General features: G+C 37.0%; 1 protein-coding gene across 11 annotated transcripts in view; it reads left to right on the top strand.

The window, feature by feature from the left end:
* Psi (P-element somatic inhibitor) overlaps positions 1 to 20142 on the top strand; it is a 146531-nt gene that overhangs the window by 56993 nt on the left and 69396 nt on the right. For 9 of the 11 annotated variants that reach the window (XR_014128785.1, XM_081743371.1, XM_081743417.1 and 6 more), the window contains one exon: positions 8237 to 8443. The exons of the other annotated variants lie outside the window; for them this stretch is intronic. Coding sequence is in view for 8 of the 9 variants with exons in the window: in XM_081743371.1 (XP_081599497.1) it covers positions 8237 to 8443 (207 nt within the window). In the remaining variant the exon portion in view is untranslated. The remainder of the gene's footprint in view (positions 1 to 8236; positions 8444 to 20142) is intronic. 11 annotated transcript variants of the gene reach the window in all.

Raw genomic sequence — 20142 nt, forward strand, 5'->3', positions numbered from 1 at the left:
AATATATGGGTACGTCTTAGGACTAGGGAGAAGTCATATAGTAAGGGTATACCTGGCGGCGGCCATCTTGAAATCCGCCATTTTGAATTAAGGTTAAGTTTTTAAAATAGGAATAGGGTCATGTGATACATGATTTAAGACTCGAATTTAATCAGAAGAATAATGGTGACGTTAATTTTGGTTTACGCGCAATTGATAAAAAGTTACAGGGAAATTAAATATTGTTGCAGCATATATATTAGTCCTTTACCCCGCCTTGTAAATTTTGTGTTAATGATAATAATTAAATAAAAAGCAGGTGGATAAATATTAGGTCTATGGTAAGAGTTGCCTTGATGGCGGCCATGTTCAAATCCGCCATTTTGAATCAGACAAAAGTTTTAAACAAAACGCATAACAGTGACATCTTATTAATAGCAAATTTGCCATAAATCCAACGGTATAACCATTTTTGCTTTATCATTATTCAGCACAAAATTAAATGGGAATAGAGTAATGCAATAGATGACTTCGGGCTAGAAGTTAATCAAAAATAGAATGTTGGCGTTACAATGTTAGTTGTTTGATGCTGTACTTGCACGTCATTTCGTTGTTTTTCTTGTATCCTGTTCACATCTATTTCTCGTTCGCTATTTAAAACTTTGTCTGATTCAAAATGGCGGATTTGAACATGGCCGCCATCAAGGCAACTCTTACCATAGACCTAATATTTATCCACCTGCTTTTTATTTGGTTATTATCATTAACAAAAAAATTTACAAGGTGAGGTAAAGGACTAATACATATGCTGCAACAATATTTAATTTCCTTATAACTTTTTACCAATTGCCCGTAAATCAAAATTAACGTCACCATTGTTCTTCTGATTAAATTTGCGCCTTAAATCATGTATCACATGACCCTATTCCTATTTTAAAAACTTAACCTTAATTCAAAATGGCGGATTTCAAGATGGCCGCCGTCAGATATATCCTTACTATATGACTTCTCTCTAATCCTAATATGTATCCATATATTTGCTATTCATCTTTTGTCGCTACAAGAGGTCTTATAGAGCTTTTACCTCCAACTGTATGAAGACTATTCTGTACTTCCATGTGATGTTCTGGTAGCTGTATCTCCTAAACCCCTGGAGCTTCGCACCTATAACTTCACTGAAATACTGACCACATTTAGTACTACTTTCTCATATGTGTCTCCGTCAGCAACTCGATTCACCCAAACGTAAGGTTTACTTGTCAGGTTATGAGTGAAGCGGGGACAAGCAAGAGAAGCAAGTAGGACAGGTATGGGCAAGCTGCGCTTTGCCTCGTCAGTAAAATAAGGGGTGCAATTTAAACAGAAGATTGGAGTTTTGAACGAGACCGCATGCTCGCCTACGGGAAGTGACTTCTCTTACTGAGAAATTGTTGTTCGTACGGGGCATACCGCCACGACAATGATACATGCGCAGAAGCAATGGACAAGAAAACTACGATCGAGCAGCAGATAGTAGTGTTGTCCAGTGTTAGCTCGACGTTGGAGTACCATCAGGCCTTTACGTTGGCTTCCATTGACCGTGAATTACATATCTCTGTATAACGTACGCGTGAACAATCGCTGGCGTGTTGAGCGGCAGACGAACGTTTTCCGAGCGATTGCCACATCAACTTTGTATACAGTGATCATACGCGTTAGATACAATTGTGTTGATCCAACCTTCCAGCGTACTTATACCTTGACGAATGAGAGCATCCGAACTGCAAATATGTTAGTTTAGGTCGCAATTTCGTATAGCAGTTGATCTTTACTAGTAGGTGTTGAGCAATCTTACTAGCGAGCCTTACATAAAAGAAATTTTGAGGTCCAGGTCATACCATTACTTCAAAATCCGGACGCCATATTTCAGGAGGACAATGCCTTGTCACTACATTTCGGACCGTGCAAGCCTTGGTAGAACAGTTGCTGCTGTTTCCCTGTTTAGTGAGGGTTCTTTAACTGTATTTGGTCTTGTAAACTCGTTCAGGTATCGTGCCAAGCGATTCCTTAAGGATATATATAAGGTCTTTTTGATTCAATCCCACGATGTATAGAGGATCTGACTGTATTACGAGGGTTTTCACACCATATTAGTGTACGTTTTCTGGAATTGTAATCATAAAACTAATGTGTGGTATATGTTGGCATTACCTTTCTTTGTATTGCATTTTTCACAGCTAGAGCTAATGTCATGAAACAAAGCAAATACTGATGCGCCAAAAAACATATTCCCTGAAACCTAGTGAACCCAAATACATAAGCTTGGCGATGAATTAGCTGGAAAAAAATAAGCAGAAATAAATGTTAAGGGCTTATAGCGAGTTTTTTCTTTTTCTTTTTTTTTCTTTTAATTAAAAGTTTCAAGCTGGTCTATAAAAATTACTTTTTTTTTTTTTTTTTAATGTCGCTAAAAGTTACTTTTTTGGGAAGTAAAGTGACGTTTTCGTGTGATTTGTTTTGCATTGGCAGTTTTCTAATAAAAATATTATAAAAATAAATGGGGAAAGACAAAAACTTGTTACTCATTACTCTTCTGAAAGCTTCAGTACTTGCTGCCACATGTGAAACAGTCAGCTTTATTCTCACTTCAGCTTTTATTTTTTCTAAAGCACAGTGGATGGTTGGTGGATGCTTAAGCTCTCAAGATGGGGTTGAGAACCCTTCTGTGTCTATTCTTCTATCATAATAGTCTTTTAGTTTTTCCTCTCGTAATAGTTAACGCTCCGCTTAACGTTGTGTGTGTTTGTGTGGTTCATCATGTTCGTCTTGTGTTACGCTTCTTGTATGTTCTTATGAGTAGGTGATGAATTTGAATATTTCATGGCTTTGAGAACTCTCAATTCTAAATTAAGGATAATGTCTGGGATGAAGAAATTCGAAAATAGGCCAAAACTGGTTCCACGCACTCAGGAGCTTCTTACATGTGCTAAGTCTGCTTACTGTAACTACAAAGCATATTTAGAAAACCTAAGAAAGGAAGCAGCTCAAAAAAGATGAAACAACAGAGAGAGGTGATGGAAAAATTGACAAAGGAAAAAAGGGGCATGATGAGATTTTGGTCACTTTCGTGTGCTTTTGGTCACTTTTCAACTATTTACAAGAGACGAGACCACTATGAACCCTGCATGTTGAACCGCGACCGGAAATTCATTATCGCGACTAATAGTGAAGATGAGGATAATTTGTGAAGGATTATCACTAAATTGCAGGTAACAACCTATCTGTTCGAGAACAGATTTCAAGAAAATACAATAATCTAGTGTAGAAACTGCGTGTGAAAGTTAACACAACAGAGAACGTTACTTGAGCTGCGTGTGAAAGTTAACACAACAGAGAACGTTACTTGAGCTGAAGATGAGTAATTTTAGTCCTCTGGGAGAGACTGTACTCATTCATATAAGAAATATGTACTTCTAGTTAAGAGAACGTCTGGTAGCCGGAAAGGTATTAATAGTATCAAGCTAGCTCTTGCTTCCATTATGTTTAAAAATGGCAGCCCTCCGTATGAGACTCTCAAGAGAACTGTACGTATTTTCAGATAGCACAGGGTTTAGTTCCAGTGGCAAGCTATAGTTCTGCGCCATGAAATTTTGTGTATCCTAAGCTTGAGTGAATGACGGACTTGACTGACTGACTCGCTTGCTTACTTAGAACTTCGGAAAGAAGTATGGATATTTATTGTAACAATTTAGAATTTTGTTAATGACGATATCATGAAGTTTTTTCTGTTGTACAAAGGATTATCCTCAGTCTTCCTGTTCCAAGGTTAGTTTCTTCGTTGGTTTACAGACCTTCCTGAGAAGTTCTTTGCTTCAGTACACATGAATCACAAACGAAAAGAATCCCAAAACTTCTGTTTTTTATAGTATCGGAATTTTTGTTGCTTTTCTTTGATTCTAATTTATTTCTTACCTTTCAAAAACTAATTATTCTTGGAAGCTTAAGAACTGAATCTTAAAATTTTCTATAGCTCACAAGAACAGTGATTTTAATTTTTTAATATTTATTTATTTATTTTGTACTAAGAAAGATTTCGAGAAACAATTACACGAGTAAAAGTAAGAAGCCTTGTTCCCACCCAGTTGTATCAGCTCTTTAAGTCTTGAAACATTCAGGTTTGCTTCGGGTGTAGTAATAGATGGTACCATTTAGTTGCCTGCGCATTTGTTCAGCAGTCATGAGTTCGTATGTTGCGTAAAAGGGAGAGAGGGGAAAATGAATAATGAAATAACCAAACGTGAAAAGTGAAGGAAAAAAAAAACACTATCTATACCGGATAAATGAATGTTTTATTTTTTATTTTTATTTTTTTTTTTTCGAAAGAAATAGAATCTTCTTTCTTTGTTTACACTACTTGTATTATACATATGAATATGTTTAAAAATATTTGCATCTCCAAGCAAAGAGTGCCTAAGTAGTGTTAACAAGTTGTCCTGTGAGGAGTTACGAGTTCTGTTTCGTATAAGAGGGAAATGAACAAATTTGAATCAGTCTACTTACAGTTACGCGAGACGAGACAAGATTTTCCCCAATTGTTTTATATGGAAACATTTGAAAGTCCATCATGACAACCAGGTGACATAGAAATATGCGGTTTGCAAGTATGTTCATAATTAATTTTTCTACTTGCTAAAGACAGTAATTAATATAGTAATACAGTATTCCTAGGTAGGGCGTCTCGTATTGACAACATTCATAGTGGTGCGAGAACTTGGTATATACTATTGTCTGCCACAAATTGAGAACACCCGTAAATGCCATTAAAGAATGCAGACATCCGCTTAAAACTATGTAACTTTTATCATTTGGAAAGCGCTGTAGTGAATATTTTGCATATATATCTGAAAAGTATTGATTCTAAAATATTTCGCCGAATATTCATTTTGATTTTTGTGTAGTGAAAAAATTGGCGCGAATTTAGGTGGTTGGTGTTCAGCGACCCACGATACATTTACATAGTTTCGAAAATTAAAGAATGTTCAGCAAGAAATAAATAATTCTACAGAACTTCAAGCTACTTAAAAATGCTGCTTAGTAGGTTTTACTATAGTGGCAAAAATTAAATCTTGTTCTCGCATCAATATACTTTATAGGCTATCAGTATTCGGAATGGTTTATATTCACTATTTAACGCTTTAATACATAGTACTTAGCAGTAAGGCAGTGCCAAAATTTAAAATATTCTTCGGTGGAGAAATTCCTAGTTTGTAGTATAGTTTATTTTGCCATTTAAAAGAATTTTAAAAAAATAATTTATACCTACATCACTTTAATGAAGTTTCGAAAATCCCGTGGTGTCATAAATTCGTTTCTATTCCATGGGAATGATCATATCCCGTCCCTGTTTAATGGAAGCTTCGTTGAGTGTAAACATGAATTTGACATGAAGTGCATGCCATCGCCACGTGGACATTTTTTTTTTTTTTTTCGCGCGCGTCAGTCATACATGGAGAGGCTGAGAGGCTGAAAACCACGGAAGCTGCGAAGGAAAAGTATGCTGTGGGAAGGAAAGTAATTGATTATTTACATAGTCTAATATTGTGTATGATTTGTTAGGTGACAAATTGAAGACAAACCTGAAGCTAGAACAGTTGCTATGAATAAGGACCACCTTAAGGTGATTATATTGAGCGATTCATGCACAAATACGTCAGCTGGGGTTTCTCTGGAGACTTACGTATTAGTTGACACCATACCTGGCTGAAAGAGTTTTCGCTATTATCAACAATTCCGATAGAATCATGGTAACGAAAGATTTTACGGTATATCGTTACGTGTTATTAATTTTCTCCGATATTCGGCGTATGATCAGAACGAGAGGAATTTCTAACTGTCCAAAGCGGAGGTGCAAAAAAAAGTTATATTTTGCTTGATAAAATATCAGTAGTCCAGTGTTCCAAACGCTGTGATACAGATGGAAACAGCTACTGCGGGTCAGTGATCTTACCTGATATCAGTACCTGGTTTTGGTTAATAGGAAGAAGGTTCAACTTAAGGTTGGTAACGCCTCGCAGCACAGGTCGTAGGCAGTTACCCAGAGACTACAGGAATTGCAGGGATTTGAATTGGTACTATACCCATCGTAAGTCCTGATTTCAGCTCTTCAGGTTATAGTTTTGCTCTCGCGGTGTACTTTCTATTAGGATGATAGGATTAGATCGTGTGGACGATGTGGGGAAACGTGGTGCGCTAGTTTTTGGCTTTCGAATCCATTGAATGGTATTGTCGTGAGGTTGTAGCTCTTGTGGAACATTGATAGAAAACCATCCAACACAAAGGTTTTTATATATATATATATACACACACACTTTGGAAAAGAAGGTAAGCCTTCACGCTCTTACATACTCGTAGTACGGGTGTTGGGCCACACTAAGAAATCGAAGTAATATCGTTAAGTATCAGCTGATTCTGCATAAGATTTTGCAGAACATTTTCTTCTACTCAAATTTAATGTCGAATTCATACCGAAATATTCCCTGCTTTTTGTTTTCCATTTGAGTATTAGAGGAGCACTGTACAGTGTAGTTTCTTAGACATGATGCTATTATTTAATCACATTACTTAGCTATGTTAATTTTTTCAGATACCTGAAAAAGATAATTTGTACTAATCCATTGCATATTAGTATTCTTGGCATCAACTACAGTAACCAATTAATCTAGCTTCGTTGATACAACTGTAATATTTGGTCAGGACTTTGCTTTTCAATATACAACATGCATGAGTGGACTCACAAAGTTGTAACTGGATTTTTCAGTTGTGCTACGGAGAAGTAGGGTAAATAATGGAGAAATGTGTATCCAGCAGTTAAACCTAACACACTGTATGATAACTCCAGTGAAATTTCATTGGAGTATAATACTGCTGATTGCACGAATGCGTGAATAAATATGGGCTCCTTCCAGTTCGTTATGTTCCATTAGTCGCATTTCCAGATCCGTACGTGTAATTGTTGGGGGTATTCAAAACTTATTAAAATGTTTGAAAAATATTTGTTTTCGTCAGTCAGTTTATATTTGGATTTCAATATTTTGTTTTGATTGTTTTAAATTTGGTATGGGAGGATAATTTTTGACTATATTGCATGATAATATGCTATATGATTATTCGAAGTTATGCTTAAAAATACCATAAGATTATTACTATTGACATTCCACTGACCACCTTGATTTTTTTTTTTTTTTTTTTTTTTTTTAATTCTTGTAGCCGTGTTATCTATCCAGTTTGCGAATTATTTGTAGAATTGCGGTTTAGGAAGCGAAAGTTTAGGGCGATAATTTGTGGGATAAATAATGCATATAATCGGGTCTGCTATGTACAGATTAATTTTTACTTTGATATTCTTATTGAGAAGTTAACAAATGTAGTAGCCCAATTGTGTACATTTATAATTATCTTCCCATAATTTATGAATTTTTTAAATTCATTCTAATGCTTGGATACTGAATATGTATATCCTAGCTTAACCTACTTGCCCTCCCTTTTCCCGTAGAGTTGATCCCAGAGTAGAAATTCATTCCGTGTCCAAAAGATTTCAGTACGCACTTGCAGATTTGGTCTCTGTATACGTGACATTTAATAGTAACGATACGAGCAAGTATAGTGAGTGTATAATATGAACTGTGTTAAAGTGGGTCAAAGTCAATATGGCAGTATAAAGTGAATTATACTATTCCTTGTAGAATTAAAATTTTGCAAATATATTTACTCTTAACAAATACAAATTTAGACTCTTCATGTTATGTATTTATTTTTAATTACTGTTGTATGAAAAAAGGCAGTAAGCCTTAATCCAGTGTTAGTTACAAATTTAGAATTAACGCAAGACTTTTCAAATAAACTAGCTAGTTAATGTTAATCGGTAATTGATGCATAGGACAGAAATTCATGTTAAAATTATCTTTTTGAATGGTTGCTTTTGAAATTACTTTATTTGAAGATTAAATATGAAAAATTCAGTCCGAGTTCCCACATACTATCAAGCACAGCTCCAAAGCTTAAGCATCGAGCAAGTTCGCACTCCCAAGTGTGCAGCCTGAAAATAAAATCGCATACTTGCACTTTTGGACACGGCCTAATTTGTAGAGTAGTCCGTGTTCTTTCCAGTTGTTGTAGATGGATTCCTGAAATATTTGCCCCAATTACCCTTTATACATGCTGTGTTGGAGCATTAAGGAATGTTATATGTATTAATAAATTGTTGCTTTTATGTGATAAGGTTCCTGTCCCACGGGCTGCAGTGGGTGTAGTCATTGGCAAGGGTGGTGACATGATCAAGAAGATTCAGACTGAAACTGGAGCACGAGTGCAGTTCCAGCAAGATTGTGATGATGGCCCTGGGGACAGGAGGTGTCTCTTAACAGGGCAACCAGACCAAATAGAACAGGCTAGGAGGCGGATTGAAGATCTCATCGACAGTGTGTTGGTAAGCAGTTAATGCACCTCCTGAAACCATTGCAAATGAAAGCAATTGGTCGTCATCAGTGAAATAAGGGGGAGAATGTGGAAACCTATTAACACAGGATGAATTCCCTGTACCACACAATTTCGCATCTTTTATCCGATAAAAAAAAAAAAATGCTTCTGGATATTGAATGCTTCATAACCGCCTATAATATTGTTACAGCTTAATTACCTTGAAATTATTTTTACGCCTTTCTTGATGCTTGTCAGTGGAATGTTTTTTTTTTTTCCTGCTATATATTTGGCAATATGTGTTTTACTATTAGGTGAGTTTTCTACTACTGCATTCTTATTTCGAACACACACAGTTCGGAGGGCATGGTCCTGAAATCCTGACCAGTATATAAAAATGCAAATAACGCTTAAAAAAATTAGCTGTATAGAGAAACGACGATTTCCTTTAAGATTCATATCAAGAGCATTTCGTCCGGCTGGGAAGAGTAAGGCTGTTCTTAGTCTGTATCGCATGATACTTTGATCCCATAAATGGCATGTGATTTTTTTGAGCAAATCTGATGTTGCTTCACTTGCTAAATTATTAATTTACTAAATACAGAAGGTTGATCGGTTGGTTCGTTTGATGTGAGTGGTTATTCCGAAACCATGAAACCGGCGTCTTTATAATTATTGTCTGTTTGCAGGCGCCGGGTTGTTGTGTGTGGTACAAGTGAAATGCCACTGAAAGTAAATTATTGGGAAGGGTACTAGCTCTTTTTATGCACATTTTCTGTAAAACCGTATCGGGAAAAATGGTTTAACCATCACACCACATCTAAAGATATCGTGACGTGGTAGACACAGAGCCCTTGCGGAAATATTCAACATAAGAAGCCCGTTCGAAACTATCAACGAAAGTGTTACGTGAAGTGATTCGTTCAACCGTCGATTAGCAGGCCAGAAGAATCTACCACTCCGTGACATAGCCAAGAGATTAATCTGGCGCAGTATTTGTCGCAGTCTTGAGCTGCAGTGCATACATAAGGGCCGGGTTCAGAGCATCATTCCGTGCCACATTGCAGAAAGTAAGAAACTCCTGCAAACTGCAGAAAACTTGCGAGTGCAAAAATTAAAAACTGTTATCACATCGGATTAGACGTACGTTTAGCTCACGCATAATGATAACTTTCGGGTACGTCTGATAAAGAATCTGTAGTTTTACCGCCAGAGCTGAGAAATTTTCTCGCAGGGAATCGTGATTGCCGCCGATTAAGGTTACGAGGAAAAGTTAGAGACACATAACGTGAACAAAAAAAGTGAAGTCTTCCTACTTTCAGGAATCAGAGCTACATGGACAAAGTGCCCAGCTATACCATCAAATCATTCCTCCGGTTCTATCGAGACATGGAGAAGGAAACTGAAATCCAGGTTATTCCTTCCCATATACCCCACTGCGAGAGAAAAACTATGACGCCAGCCTAATGGATTTATGCACATTTGAATTATAAAAACATAACATCGCTGCCCCCGTACATTTATTGACGTACGGAAAACTGCTGAAAGGAATGGGATGAAATTCTTGTCTTTTCCAGTGAAGTTAGTTGGAGTTGAAGCTGCGATATTGGCTATAGTCCATTATACTTGTACTCCGATTGAATACAACTGGTTAAGTGTTCTTTGAAAATCGGTTGGATATAATCCAATCAGCCTTCTTGGGATCAAAATTTTCCATAAATGTATCTTCAAAACCAACATTTACAAGTGTATTAAAAGAGAAAATAAAGAATCTGGACTTGCAACGTAACGTAACAAAGTAGACCGAAATAACAAAACATATGGATATACACGTTATAGTTTTGTTCAGTACCAGTTGAAACGTTTGTGTTTCTTACGGAACTAACTTGATCAGCTGACCATAGCTACTAATTAGAATGAAATTTTATTTTCAGTAAAATTTGAGGCTGGTTAAAAAAAAAAAAAAAAAAAAAAAACTAAGATTGCGTTATGAGATAAGCCATTGACATGCAATCCACTAGATTTTATCATCAGCTTGGGACTCATTACCGCGGATCGCAGTCGTAAAATTACCGAATTTTTCGAAGCGGATAAACTGCTTGTTTTTAGAGCAGTTAGACTGAATTTTCTACTGGTTACTATACTTTTGTTTCTTGATACCTCCATATCCAATGCTCTAACGGCGTTCGGTGTGGAATGATAATTTTTGTATTCATTGGTTTACCCTCATGACTACAGGCTTCATTCAGACTTACTGGCATGTTGCTGTGTCCGCTTTTGGTGGCTTGTTAAATCTTGGAAGCACCAGACATGAAAAGATGACGTATCTTTTCTAAATAGGCAGTTAACAGGGTGATTTTCTAAAATTAGTTTTATGGCGTGGGGATAAAGGACCATGGAAAGTGCGAACTAGGCCAATTACAGTGCATTGATACTAGTATTTATAAAACATTCGATGTGTCAATGACCAAAATTTCATGTTCGATAAGTTTTCATCTCGCCTAAGGTCTTGGCGGCAGAGTTAGTGTGATTGATGTGGTACTTCACGTGACCCCAAGATAAGAAATCTAGTGGATTGTCAATGGAATATAGGGGCCAGTCTGTCCCACAGCCATATTTCTTTGGATAAATTAATGCAATAATACCTTTGTTTCTGTAAAAGTTCGAAAATGAAGTGCACAACAGTGCATAAATCAGATTTATGAGCGCAGGCCCACATCTCTTGAGGAATGAACTAGTTAAGTACCTGGCTGTGCCTATGGGGAGAGATTTTCTTCCAAAAAGCACTCACTGGGCATGTAATCCTAACTATATACAGAGCACACAATACTCTCACGTTTCGGATGAAGACTTCAATATAAGAATTTTCTAATCCAAATATCCGCCAGTTTAATTCACAAAATCATCCAGACAAAAATGTGCCTCATCCGAAAAGCATATGGCACACTGTTCTCTCCTGGAGTTTGGTGAGCATTGTGTGGGTAAATTGTAGTTGCTATTCCATGTATTCTTCCGTTAGTGGCTGTTGTCTGGACTTTGTAGGGAAACAGATATGGCTTTAAAATGCGTTGTACAGTGTTGACGTACGATCTCTTAACATTTGAGATGAATATCTCAACCTTTATCTTCTTGCAAAGATTTCATGAGCTTCAGAAATGTTCTTTTTACCTCAATGCGGACGGTTTTCCTCTGTGCAGGTGATAATCCAGAATGGAACATGTTGACAAAATTATAAGAAAGACTAAATGCTTTGAAGTCACGCAAGTTTCAAATTACATAATATACGTACTGTCTAGATCAGGGTTGGCTGGTTTAAACCAAGGTGGCTTAAACTAAAAAACGAATTATATTCGTAAAAGTGTAAGTGTTCGTTCGTAAAATATTGATGAACACACATTTGTGGGTTACATGTTTCACTTCCGTATAATATTCGTATTTTATTCAGACCTAAATTTCCCATTCATTACTTAATTATACTACAAAAGCAACTTTATGTTATATATATATATATATATATATATATATATATATATATATATATATATATCGGGTGTTGCAAAATAAGTGTTACAACTCTTGGGAGGTGGCTCCTGCCACTGAAATAAGAAAAAAAGTTCTCTTGAACTTTCGGCTATCGGACTCGGATCTACAAGTTGCCGAAAGCGTGGGAAAATGACTTTCGGACGCCAATAGTTCGAAAACTATTCAACGTAAAGATGGCGGGTAAAAAATTCACTGTAGAAGTCATACCTGCTGTATTGAATTTTGCATGTTTCACAATCCTACCATGCACGCGCAAGGGATTCCCCAAAGGAACGTTAGGGAGTCCCGGATAATCTGCCAAATGAAAATTGGGTTAAATGGATATGAATTGATACGGTTTCTACCAGGTAACAATAATCCGTTTGTATTAAGTCGATATCTGGAACATACAAAATGGCGGACACCTTCATGCCCGTTGTGTGTGGTTGCATAATCGCCAGGTACGGATGCTGGCCAACAGTGACGTTCTGAGTATTAAGTGTAGCGAATTTGTACTCAAATGCTCTAGAAAGACATCTGGAGTGTCGGTAGAGCACAACAGATGAAGCAGGGTGATTCACATGTGTGGAAACACGTAACGAAAAATGTCCAAAAATGCACTTCTACTAAGTAAACGTGAGCTCAAAGCGTCGGAAATGTAAGGATTAGCGCCAAGAACATGAAAGCCATTGCCAATTCACAAATATTCCCTCAAACCGATGTAATATTGTGTGTACGGTTGCATACCAACAAGGATGCAACAACAGAGGCCAAGTTTGTTGTGCAAGGGTACTCACTAAGAAACTGGGTAAACTAAATGAATGTCGCTAGTGGGATCACATGATCGATATTGAAATGTGGCCAATGTGTGTGTTTATATCGACATGTAGCTAATGGACAAATATCAACTTGTCACACTACTGCTGGGACACCGTTCCACGTGCGAAAAATAGGAAAATAACTACTCGGGTCTTGAAAGGCCGTGGGCTCCCAGTAGGATAGCGAGCACTCTAGCCCTGAGGCTTCGAGGGAGCCTCACTTTCTCTATTCATTTCTTTGAAGAGTACCCACTTTGTTTGGCAAGCGCTCTTGTATAGCCTCCCGACATGCTTGTGTGTTTCATTTTGTTACTCCTACTGCACAGTTGTAAACAATCAGAGTTTTAAGACGTTTCTTCCTATTTCCCATGTCGTTTTATTTTCCATATGTATGGTGTTCCAGTTGTAGTGTTACATGTGCCAAATTGGTTCATTTTCGTCTTTGTCTTGGCATGTGCACTGTGTGTAAAATACGAATTTGTGGAGGTATTTTTCTATATTTCGAGTAAGTCATATGTCCCAGAAGACGTGGGACATGGTACAAGTTTATTTTCACGCTTTATCAGAATTTAAACCATGGATTAAGATATTTCTTTTCATATATGTCGACTGTGGGACTGTCCCAAACAGTCACATTGATACAATCGTGTTGTAGTTACGTTCTACCGAAAAGTGCACCAGATGTAATAGCAGAAAGTACAACGTTATTTTCCTAGTTTTCGCACGTGGGACGGTGTCCCAGCAGTAGTGGGACATGTTGATATTTGTCCATTAGCTACATGTTAATATCAACACTCACATTGGCCACATTTCAATATTGATCATGTGATCCTACTAGTGACATTCATTTTACCCAGTTTCTTTGTGAGTCCCCTTGCACAATTTCAGCTTGGTCTCTGTTGTTGCATCCTTATTGGTATGCAACCGTGCACACAATATTGCATCAGATTGATGGAATATTATTGGTGAATTGGCAATGGCTTTCATGTTCTTCATGCTATTTGTTACATTTCCGACTCTTTGAACTCACGTTTACTGAGTATGAGTGCATTTTTCTGGGCGTTTCTCGTTACGTGTTTCCACACATGTGAATCACCCTGCTTCATCTGTTGTGCTCTACCGACACTCCAGATGTCTTTCTAGAGCATTTGAGTACAAATTCGCTACACTTAATACTCAGAACGTCACTGTTGGCCAACATTCGTACCTGGCGATTATGCAACCACACACAACGGGCATGAAGGTGTCCGCCATTTTGTATTTGTTCCAGATATCGACTTAATGCAAACGGATTATTGTTACCTGGTAGAAACCGCATCAATTCATATCCATTTAGACCAATTTTCATTTGGCAGATTATCCGGGACACTCTACATTCCTTTGGGAAATCCCTTGCGCGTGCATGGTAGGATTGTGAAACATGCAAAATTCAATACAGCAGGCATGACTTCTTCAGTGAATTTTTTACTCGCCATCTTTACGTTGAATAGTTTCCGAACTATTGGCGTCCGAAAGTTCAAGAAAACTTTTTTCTTGTGTCAGTGGCAGGAGTCACCTCCCAAGAGTTGTAACACTTATTTTGCAACACCAGATATATATATAATATATAAAGTTGAAGAATGTTCCTTTTTGTGATTTTTTTTTTGTTACGCAACTGCAATCAAAGAAAAATTCTGTACATTGTTTCGTTTTAATAATGTTTAGTTCACTATTAATAAAATATATTGAAATGACGTATATTTATGGGAGGGAGGGAGAGAGGATCATACAAACCCGACGAGAGGCATTTATTATAAGCAGAAATATCTTTGGTATCTGTTATGTATAAATGGGTCAGCCTAAGTTTACAAAATAATTCGTATCTATTCACTTTTCTTACTGATATGCAAATTAAGTCGTTTTATTTCTTTAACTTGGTCTAATAAAAGTCATAGTGAACTAAACTTGGACTGAATTAGTTCTTCTGTACTCTGCAGCAGTTTGAAATTGTCCATATGTAATTCTAGATAATGGTTTCACTAGTGCAACTGTTTATTTTTTTGTCCTTCTGACATGACTCTTGACAATTATATTAACAAGTATGTAAAGATCAATACAACGGTTTTTTTTTAAATATATATATATATATATATAATTAATTAATTAGGAGTCGTGAGTCGGCAGACGTATCGCATTTGTGGCCAATTAGTCCCGGTTTCGAGTCCAAATGGAGGACAATTTCTTTCGGATTTAAGTCGAGAAACTGTTTGGATTCCGCTATAAGGTTATGTGACACTTTCCAGCATAACCCGGTTGTTGCATAATACCAAGGCGAAACAAACTTATTTCTGTCCATATGTGATATAAATATATAGAGCAAATTATTTAAATCAAAAAATCTGGTTTAAACAGCAACAACAGCAAAAAGGTTTAAACCAAAATTAAAAAAAAAAAAAAAAAATGGTGTTTTGGTCTTTTCAATAAAAACCATGGTTTTTGCCAACCCTGGTCTAGATATTGACATTTAATTTCAATAGGTAGATTTTGGGCCACCTTGTATATATATTTAGCAAAACAGTAGCCAGAAGGTGGTGAATAGTACACATACTGAGAAGTAACGAAGTATGTCCCTTTGAGTAGCCAGTTTAGGATTAATTATTTTGGATAGTTTTTTCAGTTAAACGAAAATAATGAATGTTAATGAAGTAGGATGTTAATAGGGCTTCAGTCAATGTAAGTGTAATTAAAAAGTAAAAACATTGGCATTCATTTTTAATGAGTTCGTGCTCTCTTGGGTGTCGTGCGATTAAACTGGAAAAATAAAGTAAAATCCGATGAAATATGTTACGTCTTTGCAGAAAAGTAACTGTCCTCAATAAGCTACAGCAATAGTTATTTGAAACTGTACCGTACTTACACACTGCATTTTAAGCGATCAGACCGGATATGAAGAATTCTCAGCAGTTGCTAATTTCGAAAATCCATTGTGTAGGGGCCACAATTTGCGAATGTGGATATTTAGTTTGAAGTGCTTTTAAGTTTTTTTTTTTTTTTTTTTTTTTTTTTTTTTTTTTTTTTTCATCGAACCGCTTTAATTGTCCCATAATTAAGTTACGGAGCTTCAAAAATTAATTTTTGTGAATTTTTCAGTAGCTTACAACTGATAAGGATGGTTTCGAAAATGTAACCTGCCGATTTGAACGAAATTTTACATACTTTTAGAACAGCGAAAAGTGAGTAACACGTTAAAAAAAATGCAATGGTGCGGGTTTAAGGGTAGAAACCACCCTTTAAACGTTACGGGTAGTCTCCAAGCATACCAGAAAACAATCATCTAATGTAGAAGAAAACATACTGCCTTAAGGGGGGGGGGGAGAGTTTAGGACAATTGATTCAGAATCTGACGTTAAAATTACAAAATTCAAAATGGCGGATGCAGCATAACGATTGCAATTACAAAAAATCTGGTTTGAAATGCTCTGCAGTTAGCCAAGAACAATTATAGTTGGTAGGGGTTACTGCGAGCAGGTTGCAAACCGATTTGGAACCCCTTTGTGTACATATTTTAATGGGATGTTTGATTAAAGTAGGTCTCCCCGCTTCTCACTATGTCAGAACTTCATATACTGTGTTATAATTATGAATTTAAAAACGTTTAACAGTAATATTTCGATTTAAAAAAAAAAAAAAAAAAAAGTGATGCATAAACATTGTTTACACCACGCACATCTTATTACGGCAATAACTGTGCACAAATTATAAAATGCAGCACAATCTTTGAAATAAAATGCTATAGAATTTTCAAACACAGGTATCTTTTTTTTTTTTTTTTTAAAAATTGTTTTCGTACTACGCGTATTTAAGGTTTGCAAATGTGGGGAAAGAAAACTGATTACAAATCAGTAATTGGATCTTAATTATATTATTACGGAGATGTAAATTTGTTGTAGTGTGGCCCCGCGTAGCGTAGTCGCTAACGCTCTCGCCTTCGGTGCGAGCGGTCCCGGGTTCGATTCCCGTTTTAAGGCCAGCCACCCCGAAGAAAGTTTTCCTGGGTTTTCCTCATTCACACCAGGCAAATGCCGGGGTGGTACAGGCCGCTTCCTTCCTTCCCTTTCCCCGGATTGTGTGCTCGCCGAGGGACGTGATCCCTCAAAATGTGAAGGGCTAAATGGTCTTAGATGCCGAAAGCCCAGAAATCTAAATCCTTGTTGTAGTTGGGGGACAGTATCAGAAAAACGCCTCGAAGTTTTTCACGGCCTAAAGAGAAACACATCAAGAGACTGAATCCTGCCAGTTGTTCCTGCAGAATGTTTCTATTTTGAGGCACCCTTTTGTTCGTAAAAATAGGTTCAAAAGTTGAATTGTGACTATTACGAATGTAATAACAAAATGGACTTTGCATTAGACGCTGGGAGAAAAAACACTTGAAACCATGATCTCAGAGAACTTTTATTCTATGTTAATTTTCGTTACTTTATTTTTTTGATCTACAAGTATGCAAAGTTTCATTCAAATCACTGTTTCACTATTTGTTGCAAGTCATCCTAATCTTGTATTGTTTTCCCGGAAGAGTGATTTCGCAGGCTGCGAAAGAAACTGGACGTAGTCTGGTGCAAGATAGGTGAAGTGAAAACTCTCCCAGCCAAATTCCTCCATCTTAGCACAGTCTTTCTTTACGTGTATCCCGTGTTCATTACCCTTGCGATGTCAACAGCAGGAAGTTGCTCAAATTACGCCGTACGTAAACGTTCAAACTGCTGATAGTAAACATCTGGTTACGTGGCAAGCGCTCAAAATGAATTATCCCATAGATATTCTACCATTCATTCATTACATTGCAGAGGTGAAAGTCCTATTTTGGCACAGTTCCTGCATCCCCACTCTAGGTACCCAGTGACGTTTGTGTGTAATATGGTAAAGGGCCAACTTTTCATCCCCGGTTACCGGTCTGCCCAGAAATGGCTCACATCTGTGTATTTGATGAACAGGGAACTGCATGTGTTCACTCGTTGCTGCTTATTGAGGCATTAACGCATGGATGCCCATTTTCCGATTTACAAAACTTACCCAAGGTCCTGCAGTGACTGAGTTGTTGAATTAATTACATGCAGTAGTTGAATTAATTACATGGAGTTTGCTGGCCAGTTCTTCAACCGTTTGCATTGCATTTGCTTCCACTCCTGTCACAGGGCATCTTTGTCCAGCTGCACAAATCTCTCTTCTCATGACTCGGTGAGGCTTGCTGTCAGACCGAAACCTTTGGCTGGCATTTCCGCACATTTCTACCATATGCATCATTGATGCTTCGTGCCGCTCCACTGGCTGAGTATTCCTGGTGAAATTCATACAGCATGACATGCTGTATATGGTCAATTCGACATTGCCAAATAAAAGCCACAATTCTAAAACTTGGAGTAGACCATTCTTCTACACACTGCTGCACAATGAAATTCTCTATATGGCACGTGCCGTCTATTTTACAATTTGTCAGGTGTCGTCATTGCAGCGGTCATTGAAAGAACTGCATTACTTACGGAATGAGCTGATGTTTATTCCATTTTTCTTTCACTATACTTTTCCAAGTTTTCTACATAATTTCTACTCCCCAATATCTCTAAATTTGAATCTCCTTGTTCTAACCATGTATTCATTAGCCTATCGATCCGTACTGATTTTCATTAAATTCGCGTTTCTGTCTCTTGTTCTTTACTTTATTCTATTTTGATTATTGATGTGTATTACCTACGAGTTTTCTTCATTCTTGATTTACATTCCGCATTAGGATGGTTTCCTCCCATCGAATTTTGATTTCTTTGCGTGCATAGAAACAGGTAAGATTACATTGTTACGTTGAATTCATCCAATCCTGCCTTTATAGGCGGCACATCTTCATATACAGCTTTCGATTTCTCTGAATCTACTAGACTGTAGTTTCTCCTCTCTCCGTTGAGAGTATAAAAAAAATGATTTCACAATCATTTACTTTCATTAATCATTTGACTCCTTTAGCCTGAAGGACATTGTCATGGGAAGTTAAATTTCAATTTTTCTTTTTCGTGGTGTCTTTCCTATCGAACCATAGTATTACAATTAACTACCTTAATCTTGTAAACCTAAATATTCGCAGGCATCTCCTTAATACGTTTGTGTACATGAACTCAAATTCTCGTGTACATCAGATTTTTAGCATGCGACATTTTCTACGTAAAAGCTTTTCACGGCTTACAAACTATCTTTTTCCCCTTACTCTGCTTCATCTCTAGCTAGAATCCCGTCGTTGCATATTAACCAACCAGAATGAATGTAGATCCTAAAACTTTCCATTTCGCTTTGTCGTCCACTACATAGAAGGTCTAGTTTTCTAATATCACAATCCTGCAGCATGTAACAAGCTAACCCCCGTACGTTAAAAAAAAAAAAAAGTAAAGATCTTAGTTGAACAATTTGCCATACCTGTTGGATTTGTGTGGATAAGTGTACAAGGATTTTCAGATGGGTGGCCAGTTGACATATACTACTGTAGAATGAAGAATATCGATATTGAAAAAAAATAGTACATATTCTTTCAAACTAAATTTGTTATTCAAACCAGATTAGATTCGAAAAAAATTAAAGAAATTCGTATCCCCCCTCACTTAATAACGCGTGACTACGAAGCAATTGGCAATTTACTTTTGTTACGTGGATACGTATACAACATTCTGTACAATCTGTATGCTTATTTACATGGTTTCATTTTTCTTTCTCTTTGCAAATCGTGTTCTCTTAGCAAAAGTGTTTCTAGAGGAAATAAAAAATCTGCAATTGTACAGGTTTGTAGTTGTTAGGCCAACTCTTATTATATAAATGAAAATGTTCTTAGGAAGGCGCATAGCTTCTACCATTTTCTTATTGATAGGCTAGTAGCTGTGCCTACACACCAATAACATGTGTCCTTAAATCTTGTTCAAATAACTAATGCAGGATGCTTTCACAATACGCTACACTTTATCTCTGACATTTGGTTTAGTCCTTGTGGCCAGCATCGCTTAACAAACATTAACTCTAGGAAGACCATGGGAGAGGGGGCTTAAGCCAAAACACCTTGGTGTTCCTAGGGTTAAGACCACAAATAACAGTAAACTACCTGACAATAACTAAATTCTTTTGGAGTAATTATTTCCCCCACATGCTCTCGAGCCTACGATTGTCCATTATTAATAAGGGGTGATTTATATGCCTGTGAGACATATGATAAATTTGTCATTCGAAAAACATTCATATATTTTATTACGCTAGAACCTTGGAAAAGGCGCAAAAGCCATTAACTTTCTAGGGTTATCGAGTACCTCAGTGATTTAGGAAGAACTCGCGGACACTCAGGTTTGCATGTTAATCCGTTGTAGCA

This window comes from Thermobia domestica, chromosome 2 (assembly GCF_964235325.1).
Source record: "Thermobia domestica chromosome 2, izTheDome1.hap1.1, whole genome shotgun sequence".
Taxonomy (NCBI): domain Eukaryota; kingdom Metazoa; phylum Arthropoda; class Insecta; order Zygentoma; family Lepismatidae; genus Thermobia; species Thermobia domestica.